At 36.8% G+C, this 12,157-nt stretch overlaps 1 protein-coding gene across 3 annotated transcripts in view; it reads right to left on the bottom strand.

Moving 5' to 3' along the window:
* The window catches only part of IPO13 (importin 13), a 57,553-nt gene that overhangs the window by 34,128 nt on the left and 11,268 nt on the right, over positions 1–12,157 (bottom strand). For 2 of the 3 annotated variants that reach the window (XM_039323144.1, XM_039323145.1), the window contains exons 2-5: positions 8,388–9,124; positions 2,536–2,676; positions 1,652–1,793; positions 21–187 (exon numbers count right to left, since the gene is read on the bottom strand). In XM_039323144.1, coding sequence (XP_039179078.1) covers positions 21–187; positions 1,652–1,793; positions 2,536–2,676; positions 8,388–9,124 — 1,187 coding nt within the window. Of the gene's footprint in view, positions 1–20; positions 188–1,651; positions 1,794–2,535; positions 2,677–8,387; positions 9,125–11,766; positions 11,787–12,157 lie in introns of those variants that run through there. The other variant, XM_039323146.1, reaches the window with a different exon arrangement.

Genomic DNA, 12,157 nt, shown 5'->3' with positions numbered 1-12,157 from the left:
TTAAAAGCAAAAGGCCATACCGATATATACGAAATTGCTCCTTTTCATCAGAAGACCAGCAACTGTATTCTTCATCAGAAGGAAACTGAGCTTTATGTAAGAGTACATCCACTAACTGAAAATATACAGGTCGATACACTTGCTGATACATAGCCTGTTTTTCTGGATCAAAAGACAGAATGTCATCCTGCAAACAAAAAGATAATTGCTCAGTTGCAGAGAAAAGCTATGTGACACAACCACCCCTAAGATTTGGGTATGATCATAAGAAATTACTGCTATCAGTACTTTCTGATGGGATAGCTAGAACTCGCAATTCAATATCATACTGCTTTCCTCAAATATTTCAGCTGCTCTGCCTAATATTGACTTGTTCATTGTGCAAGGGCCCTCCAGATATCTTTCCTGGCATTTGACCCTTTTCCTAGGTCCTAACTGCAAGGCAATGACAAGAGGCTGCTGTTGTTTTAATGGGAAAAAAGATACAGCTATAGGGCTACAGATGTCTTTCAGAGATATGTTTGCAACTGAATTTATCGGAGTTCTCCAAAACAGACTTCCAATTGTCTCTGTTTTTAAATCAGAACATTAAAGTAAAGGAATAACTTTATATTATACTCTGTCAATGCACCAAATAAGCAGTATCACCTCCCAGCAATTATCTGTAAGCAAAAGTAGAAGCTATCACAGACCAGATATAAGGACCATCTTGTTCTTATTTTTGTCTAAGTGAGGAAAAAACTAGTTCTCATAATGAAGTCATGCATTTCATAGCCAATGAAAAGTCAAAAACACAGTGAGAACTAAGAGTAAGCATATTGCTGTGATGTACAGTAGACATGGCAGGAAAAAACCCTCCTTTCTCCAATAGACTATAGAAGATGCTATTCTAGTTCAGCACCATTCATTAATAATGTGTCTGTGGACTGAAGTACTGCACCAGTCACATACTGAGGCAACATATGACCTCATCCTATTTCAAGCTGGCACTTAGAAATGCAGCACTTCAACAAATAGCCTTGTTCTTGAGCAGTGCAGGAGTGTCAACCTAATCTGCCACACTATATAGAAAAGGCATCCTACTTAAACACAGGATGGATATTCAAATCCAATGACATACAATAAAACATGAACAGAAATAAGATGCAACAAGATAATAGTTCTACTACCCAGTAAAGCGTTCATTGCATGGAGGGAAGCAAGAATCTTGACTTTAATAAGCAAAGTATTGATCACAAAGGACTTTTGACTGATTGAAGTCTGACCATCTGCTGATTTACATACTACATAGTACTCAGTCCAGAGTCGACATCAATATCAACGATATAATGTGTGTTTCTACCACAAGTACAGAACAAATAGACTATACATAAACCACTAAACCAGGGGACAGCAATAGCAATGGCACTTAGACTTATATATGACTTTATAGTGCTTTACAGCCCTCTCTAAGCGGTTTACAGAATCAGCAAATTGCCCCCAACAATCTGAGTCCTTGTTTTACTGACCTCAGAAGGATGGAAGGATGAGTCAACCTTGAGCCTGCAATAATGCATTCTAACCACTGCACCACCATGGCTCTTATAAATAAATCATATCAAGCTAAGAAAATACCACTTGAAGGAATCTGTTTCAGGAAGAGAACTCTTACCTGCAATGTATACCAGAAAGTGAGTGTAAGTGAGCTTGTGGTCTCATTCACAGGATAGTGTCCTGGGATTCCGGTGCAGAACATTATCATGTTGACCAGTGCCAGAAAACTCTGCCAATGATCTACCTGGTCCAGAAGTGCTCTAGGGAAGGTAGTAAGAATGCAGAATCAGGAACCTGCTATATCATGGCAGACCCATAGGAATCTATATACTATTAAAACTGTTTGTAATCTTCAGTTGGATGAAAATGTGTATCAAAGGGCAACAACTTTTGAATCAATGTATCTCAAATGAGCTAACTTAAACAATGAGTCCAAAATCTGGGACTCATTACTTCTGTGGGATTGAAATTTGGCAAAGTTGTGGTTGTTTAAGCACTGCTTTGTGGCTGTGCTGCTGTAGTCAAGTGATCATCATTTCCACCACTCTCTGCCATCTTCTCAGAAGGCAAGTTAATAGGAAAGTTTATAGAAAGTTGGAGTCACTCCCACTGTTTTTTGCCTGCCCACGATCATTTTGTCTCTTTAGAGAAGAAAATATCTTTGAAATGATGACCCAACGGATCACGGGTAGTCTAATATAATAAAATATAGAACTTAAGAGATAATACATATGGAGTAGGATTCAACAATTCATGAAGCAAATGCCCACTGAAGCCCATCAGCTGGAACTGTTTTAGAGCTTGAATAACTTCCATGCACATTACAGATCTAAGATTCTGCAGAGTTCCCCCCAAATCCAAGATTGTAAATTAGCACCTAAATCATCTAGATCTCTAAATAGAATTTGAGAAATTGCAAGCTATTTGTGAGTAATAGAGAATCATGAATGGCTCTAGCAATCACTGCTATTAAATACCCACACAAGGCTTAATGCTTCTCACCGTGAATGATTCTCCCCTAAGGCTACAGCAATACGACAAATCCCATGAGAAGTTTCCATATCCCTATTTTGAACTGCTTGACGTAGCTGTTCCTGGAGTCCTAGTACCGGTGGAATGAGCTTCAGAAGAGTATTCACATACCTGTTAAGAAAGAGAAAAGGTAGAAATGGAGAACTCTATATCCCCCATCAATTCTCCTGTCTTTAGGAAAGTATTACAGTCCCTGGTAGACTATGCAAGTATTTAGTCCCCCCTATCTGCCCACCCCCACTTTTCCCTTTCTATTCATCTGGATTCTTCAGAATTTTTACAAGCAGAGGATGAATGCAACAATGCATTCAATGAATGAAACCAACTTTCTTATAACTGCTATTCAGAATTATATTGCCTTGAATTTGTAGCTATCTATCTATCATTCCTAACAGCACCTAATAGACTTTTACAACATTAAAATGAAGTCTCCTTCCAGTCATGCTTGACTCCTGATGACTTTCAGGGCATGTCCGTGATATTTTCCTGGCAACAATATGGAAACAATTTGCCATTGTCTTATATATTTTTCTACTCTGCAGTCTAGCCTGTAGCTCTGGCACTCCCTGGATGTCTTTCACCCAAATATTAGCCAAGACTTATATTTCTTTGCTTCCAGACACAGAGAGCTAGATATTGCTAGCTGCTGAGATTTTTGAACATCAATTTCTTTTATTTGTTTAAACCAAGTATGTGCAAATTTTTGGAACAAAGACTGTATTTAGCCTTGCAGTAACTTCCTAGGGCTGCAATTCAGAAATACATTAGTTTTTCTGCATGATGAATGAAAATTCTATTTAATAAATTTAAGTGCAGTTAATATGTTTACTTTTCACATTTTTTTATATTTTCCCCTTCAAGCATGTTAAACAAAATTTGGTGCTCAGTAATAATTTTTGGAAAATCACCGAAAATTATATCTAAACTTTTATATGATATTGAGTGCTCAAGTTATACAACACCATACAACTATTTTAAGCCATCTAAATCAGATAGCTATGCATTAAGCTGGTTAATGCAGGAGGAGACTATTTCAAATCAATAAAATCAATATATGTGAGAAAAATATTTAAATCACTTCGTCTTCATAATTATAACTTAATCATGCATGCTCAAAGCAACTGGTCTTTCATTTGGAGAATGATGTATTAGGTATAATGGTTAAGGAGACTGCGTTCTAGTCCCGCCTTATGCATAAAAATCAGTTGGGTGACCTTGGGTCAGTCACCCTTTCTCAGCCCAACCCACCTTACAGGGTTGTCATTCTGGAGAAAATAGGAAGAGAGTGTGTTGGACATATTTGCCACCTTGGGTTATTTGTAAAAATAATACAGGTAGTCCTTGTCTTACGACCACAATAGTGTCCAAAACTTCTGTTGCTAGGTGAGACATTTGTTAAGTTAATTTTGCCTCATTTTATGACCGTTCTTGCCACAATTGTTAAGTAAATCACTGCAGTTGTTAAGTTAGTAATACAGCTGTTAAGTGAATTTGGCTTCTCCACTGACTTTGTTTGTCAGAAGGTTGCAAAAGGTGATCATATGACCCTGGGACACTGAAAATGTCATAAATGAGTCAGTTGCCAAGCATCTGAATTTTGATCGCATGAGGCTGGGGATGCTGCTATGATTTGTAAGTGTGAAAAATGGCCATAAATCACTTTTTCAGTGGCATTGTTTGAATGGTCGTTAAATGAACTGTTGTAAGGCGAGGACTACCCGTAAAGGCAGAATACAAATAAATAAAATTATGTATGTTTGCTGCTAGAGTTACTTATAAAGTAATAACGGCAAGATATAAATCAAATAAATGCTCTAAATATCATGGCTGCCCTTCCCTCAGATATGTAAATAATGTAGGAAGGCCAGGCTTTTGGGTTTACCAGAGAGGCTATTTTCATTCTGTCCAAGGATGTAATAAGTTTCTATACACTGTGGGGGGAAGGAAATATTGTCCAATAGAGATTAAAAATAACATGGTAAAATGATGAAAATGCTTAAGGACCATCGAAGACATTGTAAACTTCAAAGGTTTTTCTCTAAGTCCTCGTTACTATCATTTGACGTAAAGTGGGACAGTGATCCAGAATTGGGCCACACCCACTAATCAAAGAAGACTTGCCCTTGTGCTGACTTTTTTTTTACTCAATGCTACTCAATGCATTTTCATTTCCATTAATGCAGGATTGATATGTTAGCTTCAATTTATATTTGATTTGATTTTTCCCAGGATACATTTTCAGAATCAGTGTCTTTAATTGCTGACTATTTTACATGAATTACAGAATCCACAGTAGGAGGTTGGAAGCAGCTTAGAAATGTTTTTAATGTACCGGTTCAAATGTTTATCTGGAATAAACAATACTGTTCCCATAATAGTCAACAAGTATACACTCTCCCTCCATCATTCTCATCATAACTTAGTGTGTGGGTATACTGCACATAGGTAGAGACCAATATTGTACCATTTATTTACTTTCTATCCCCCAAACTAAGAAATGCTTTCATGACTGACTCTGCCATTATGCAAGCAATAATGAGGAAAAAAAGGGTAATATATAATTTAATACACAAATTTTAAAAAGCATACCTACCTGCCTATTTCACACCCAGGAATGTGATCTCTGATTTGTCTAGACACCTGACACTAACCAAGGAACCAGATTGTTAAATTAATATTTCTTTTTCTAAGATCATTTTTCTCCGAAAATGTCAATATTACTGCTTCATGATTGATTGATTAGATTTATAGCCTGCCTTTTGAGCAGAAACTCAAGGAGGAATACAGAATGCTCTTATTTTTTTCCCACAACAATCCTCTGAAAGAGGTTGGGCTAAGAGTGAATGAATGGCCCAATTATCCAATAAACGTCCATCGCTGAAGGTGATTTGAGTCCAAGACTTAAGACCCCACATTTTAATGTGTTATGGGTGAAATGGAATAAATATTTGAAAATGTATGATATCCATTGTTTAAGCAGAAGAATCTATTGATGGGGGGAGAATTTGAAAAAGTTACAATCTATGAATGTTAATTTCCGCAAATCAAAAATGTTCACACAATACTTTTCTGAGGCGTCCAGATAGCTAGCATTTCACAGTGCACTGTAGCATTCCAGAACCATACAAGTAATTTCTTGCCTGTCAATCTTCCTATTGCTGCCAATAAGTGACTGTAACTATGACAACAAGCACAGAGGAAATGGAGAGGAAGAGTAAGGGATGGCCTCAAGGGAAAGAAGGGAGATGCTATGCTGATGACTAATCAGCCAATTGTCAGTTTCCTGGCTACTGAGGCAGACTATGAAGAGATAGGCTTATTCTGAACTTGCCCCCCTGACTCTACCTCAGAGTCTCTACCTCTACCTATAGTCCACAGTTACAGGTGAAAGACCATACCCGTGCTACTATGCTTATAGCATTGAACAATTCAAAAGCCTTCTGTTTCCTCTTATTATCCATACTGCTGGACTCTGCACTGAAAGAATAAGCCAAATATCTCCACTAATTTGTTTTAACAGCTTTCAAAAATCAGGGCACATCTCCATCTTGCTTTACACTGAACATGTTGTAGAATATCACATTTTGGTGTGAAACAAGCCCTCAGGCTAAAAAAAAAAAAAAAATCAGGTAATTGGAATTTAAAAGCTAGGTGTCATACAGAAGTCTGGGAGGATGAAAAGGCTGTAAGTATGGGTTACAGAGGATTAGAAAGGAACAAGACTATATATATATGGCTAAGGAGCAATTCAAATGAAACCAGTTCTGCATTACTATATTACAAGAAGAGAAATGGAACTCGAAAGTACACTTTAAAAATACTGGAAAGGACTGACTAATACACAGACAAGATAACTGAATTAAAACTTTTTCCAATCAATGGCAATTCAATTTAATGTAAATCAGAAAGAATAAAGAGTTAAGCAATCCTGGATCATTTCTTCCATACAGCTTTATTAATTAATCTAATAGAGCAGTATATACAGTTTACCTTCTCTTAAGCTTTCAAAATGAAAGAGAGAAATAGACTTATGTTATATTATTTCATAGCCCCATGAGGAGATTTTACATGACTTTCACTATCACCAGATCCTGGAGGCAGAGCAAATTTTCTATTTTTAAACGGGATATCCTATGTGGACTTTTCAGTAATTACATTATTTTATAGTCCATTTTTGTTTGGAAAGCTCAGGATGACAAATATGATTCCTCCTGAACTCTAAAGTCTCTTATCTTAGTCGATATACTAACAACTATATCAGATTGGTTCCCATAGTTTTGCAGTGCTTCACTTTTGAGATATATACTTCCTCAAGTCCAACTAAGTCTGGCAAGTGGAGTCCGACATTTCTTTTAAGCAGTAAGTAGTTATTTACTCTGCCACCTTTTTAGATACTTATTCACTAATATTATGTTCCCTATAATTTTCCTCTCTAGGTTGAATATACTATACATATCCAAATGTAAAATATCTGTCATCAATAACAGTTAAGTCCACTGAGGAATCACAGCATCAGTTTCTTCAAGAACATATTTTGATCCAGGTTTCTACTCAAATACTTTATCTCTATTATGAAGAAACATGGACAGGGGAAAGGAGAAAAAGTGAAAAGACAGGAAGAAAATTATACAGGTAGTCCTTGACTTACAACAGTTGCTTTAACACCATTCGAAGTTATGGTGGACCTCTGCAGAGCTACCTACGACCTGTTTTTGCAGCTACAAGGGCGTGTACATACTTAAACCATCTCTATGGTCACATGATCACACTTTAGGAGCTTGGCAATAGATTCACCTTTATAGCCATTTGTAGTGACCTGCAGTCACGTGCCTTAAGCTTGTGCCGTTATTGACTGTTTCTGGCATTTACTTTTAGTTTGCAGCAAAATATGCCCATTGATGAAAATGGATTTAACACTGCTAGTTTGCTTAATGACCATGGCATTCGCTTAATGACCCTTCTAAAAACGGTCATAACTTTGAATCCTGTCATATAATACCTCGACTTAACACACAATGACTACCATAATTCCAGAATCAATTCTGATTGTAAGTCAAGGTTTATACATAGTTTCATCTGCTGATTAAATCTTCCAATGTTCCTAGTTGCATATTATATTTTCTCATAAAACCACAACTATAATCACAACAGATGAAATCTCATTAACCATGTTCACATTTTGAAATGGACATAATTCTCAAATTCTCTATTAATATAATTCATATATCTTCTTAAATGGATTACTGAATTATGGACAATAGTGAATCTAAGCAAAGACAAACTGAATAATTCTTTTTTTTTTCCAAATAATATCTCACCTCTTCCAGTGTTTTCTAAATTTTCCCCACATTGTTCAAAGCAATAAAACTTCAAGCAGTAATACTTGAAAATACTATACCATAGGTATAAGTTAAAAATCTTTCTAAAAACAGAGATCAAACCAGCAGTAAACCTTGCTGGAGGTTATATAATGATAGTGCCCCTATCAAAAAACAAGCAACAGGTAATCTTATAGATTAACTATAGCTGTGGTGTGTTTTTGATGCTTACTAGTTAAATCTGTTTCAGAGGAGACTAATTACTGATACTTCTCACTTAAATAAAAGCGCTAGAGGTGGGTTTTTTTTTATAAAATACTGTTTAATGAAAAGAAAGGTGACAAAGAAGATAATGCTTGCTTTATTTGAGGGTTGCTCAAATAAAATTCTTTATTCTTACCAAGATTTCATTACTGGATCACTCCGTATGGAAATAAATAGTTTATATCTAACGTTGTAAACTTTTAAAACCATATCTGGCTCATAAGGTGAAACTATACTTACCTCTGAGCATCAGGCTGGGAAATGGCATTGACAATAGCCTCCACAGCAATGTCGAAGAGTTCTGGATCATGCAGAGAAGTGAAAGATGCTTGGATCAAGTTCTCACATTCCATCAGAGGAATTTCTAGTTGCACCCAGCTGGAGAAACACTTCAGCACCTTCTGCTTAATGAAACCAGGAGAGTCTTGCTGTTGCAACAATTGTTCTAGCAGAGGGAACACAGATGTGCACTCCTGTGACAAGACACTACGTACCTGCCCCTTACGGTACTGAGGCAGACGGCTGGTTTGAAATTCCTCAGGCAGCACTGTCAGTAGTTCCAGTAGTGCAAGGCAGCGGGCTCGCCCATCCACATTAGAGTCCTCTGCCTGAAACATGCGTACCATGTCAGCAATAGCACATGGCCAAGCCTCTGGCATCATGTTCAGTGCTAATGAAGCCAATGCCACACAAAGGCGGGTCAGCACAATTTTGGAACCACTAGCAAAATGAGTTATGTGACTGAAGAGCTGTGATTTAAGGCTCTCATACTGGTCAGCAGGGATGTCATTCCAGTAGCGTGAAATCTTAATGTGGAGGGCACTGGCCCCAAAGTATTGGATCTCAGGCACCTTGTCCATATCAAGAAGCAACCAGCTGAAGTGCCAAGCTTGTGGTGATACTTGAGCTTGCATCAGCCATTTCTGGGCCAGGTTCTTGTTTTCAATGTTGGGGTCATAATATAGCTGGTGCAGTGCCTAAAAAAGCAGGAAACAATAAATGATTCAGCATTTTCTACATTTTCAAACAACCTAGGATGGTAATGAATCAAACCCAAAACATAAAACCTCTCCATAGGATAGGGGGCTCAAAAGGACAGTTGTCTAGAGACTTGTTTCTGTTGACCAGGCTTCAGATAAATTTTGAATAAAAGTTCAATTTTACAACACAGATACCATCTTTGTTCTTTCATCTTTGCATCGGTAGAGGGAGCATATTGTTGTAATCAGAAAATAATGTAAACACCAATGATTTATATAAGCAAGGACATCTAAAAAAATTCAGATTCTCAGAAGAAACTTGGCTACATGAGATTACTTACTGTGGAAAACCATAATCTGGAGTGGAAAATATTTGTTATAACTTGATATATACTGGGGGAAAAAAGAAATTGATACTGAACCAAATAAAGGAGGTTTGTAACAAAATGGGGAAAGAGGGCATAAAAAGAGAGGTGAGTGGCAAAGGGAGGGAAACACCTCCCTTGCCTTAATATTTTTCTTCATAATGAATTATAAAGTTTAAACCTTTAGATATCTCTCCTATCCATTCTATCTCCATTTTAAAATCAACTTGTTTTACAATGGTTAAGCACAAACTACAGTGCAGTAGACATATCACTATCACTATGGAAAATCTGAAAAATTAAGCTTTTTCAACTAAATGCAACACCTCATTCAACGACATAAAATATTCTTTTGTTTCCCAGATCCACATGAAAGAGCAATCTGCCATCCTTCAGGAGATACATACAGGTAGTCCTTAACTTATAACCCTTTGTTTAGTGACTGTTTGAAGTTACAACGGCACTGAAAAAAATGACTTACGACTGTTTTTCACACTTATGACTGTTGCAGCATCCCCATGGACATGCAATCAAAATTTGGCAAATGACATCTATTTATGGCAGCTGCACCCTCCCAGGGTCATGAGATCACCATCTGTAACCTTCCCAGTTGGCCTCTGACAAGCAAAGTCAATATGGGGAAGCCAGATTCTCTTAACGAATACATGAGTCACTTAATAACTGTAGCAATTCACTTAACAACTGTGGCAAAAAATATTTTAAAATGGGGCAAAACGCACTTAACTGCCCTGCTTAGCAACAGAAAATTTGGGCTCGTAGTTGTACACTGAAGACTACCTGTACATACACACATACATACATATACAATACAATACCATACCATACCACACCATATTACTAACTTACATACATACATACATACATACATACATACATACATACATACATATAGTGTGTGTGTGTCTATGCGTAATTTATTTTCATAGTGAGCCCCTATAAATAAAGAACTAGTAGTCAGATACAGGTTTTAACTACTTAGGTAATAATATCTTAGAGTCTCCAAAGAATAAAACCAGATATAAAAAGCAAAACTGGATCACTACTATTTAATGCATGCATACAGGTAAACAGAGATGATACAATTAGTCCTGACAACGCTGGATTTCAGAAGGCCCTTAAGGCTATTCTTCCAGACATGGGGGGGGGTCAGGATTTTAATAAACTATGAGATATTGTTATTATTGTTGATGGTCTTGACCATTCTTTATTTATGTTTATTTTTGTTTTCTATTGTTATGATTAAATTTATGTTTTTATTTCTTTTTTCATTCAGAGTCACTTGTGCAAGATGGGTGGCTATATAATTGGAATAAACGAACAAACAACAAATTATTTACTGTGATTCAAAACAATTCTGCAAGATTCCAGAATGGCACCTTCAGACCAGATAAAAAGGTAGATGAAATTCAAAATTGAAAGTGATACAAAACAAAATGAGTATCTTAACATATATGTGCTGATGTTCAATGACTGCATTTCTCCCAGGCTTCCTCGTCATTTAAGCAAAGTAGGCAGCAATAGTAATTTATTTTTATTTTTCAAATTTATATCGCTGCCTGTAGACCCCACACGCTGCAATGCTCAAATCTATAATTTGTATGTTTCTAAGCTGATAGCCTTAATATTCCTTTACATTTTAACAGGGGAAGCAAGTTATCATAGAACTAGCAACAGCAGTATGTTACCACTAATAATAAATGCTATACAATTATCACATCAGCTTTATGGATTTAGCCTGACAAGGATTCCTTGTGTTCAGTCCTTTGACTTAGGAGATGGATACAGAAAGGGGAGTCATAGGAGGTCTGTAATATTGTGCTATTCTTGGACCAAGGGCAGAGACAGTAAGCATGTAACATTATATCTTATAGCAATACAGCACACAAGGCAGATTCTCTAAGCAACAGAGTGAGGTTTCTTCTGCACACAAATACCACTGGGACAGCATTAACTTTCTGAATACTAAACGTATGATAGATTAAGACTTCAGCTGTTGGGTAATGTTCTTGTTACCTGAAGCTTTACTTAGAATTCAAAAACACAGGATAGATTTTTTTTTTCTCAAAAATCAAGCAGATTGCACTAGACATAAACCGCATATTGTTTAAGAGTTTGGATAACTCTTCATATATTTATATTTAAGATACAGTATGACTGGAACTAGTTCAGTACACTGAAATGAACCTGATCTTAGGAGGCCAATAACAGACACTGCTCAGACTCAAGGCATAGCTTCCTAACCCAACAATTTACCCATTATCCCCAACAGACCATGCATAGCTTTGTTGCTATTGTCTTTGCAGTGATTTCCACTTATTCCTTGAAAAGCATTCTGGGTCACTTTCCTACCTTGCCTCACTGACCCAGCATTATGATTTTCTCAGCAGCCAATTGCCACCAAGCAACGGGAACCATAGCAACAGAAGCATCATCTTCTCATTCAGGCAAAGTCCTAGACCTCTTCATTATGGCACACAGGGTACAGACAATTGGAAAGGAGGAAGAAAGATCGCTGAGCAATGCCCTAGTTCTGCAGTAATTGTAACAGTTGCCATAAATAAATCCTGTTATAATCAAAATCTTATCTGGGGCTAATATAGATACCTTTCCTCGATGCATTTTAGCCTACTATCCACAAACCCTT

The sequence above is a fragment of the Crotalus tigris genome, unplaced genomic scaffold (genome assembly GCF_016545835.1).
Source record: "Crotalus tigris isolate CLP2741 ecotype Arizona unplaced genomic scaffold, ASM1654583v1 scf7180000024167.7108832, whole genome shotgun sequence".
Lineage (NCBI taxonomy): Eukaryota > Metazoa > Chordata > Lepidosauria > Squamata > Viperidae > Crotalus > Crotalus tigris.
This window is presented reverse-complemented; position numbering and strand designations above follow the sequence as displayed.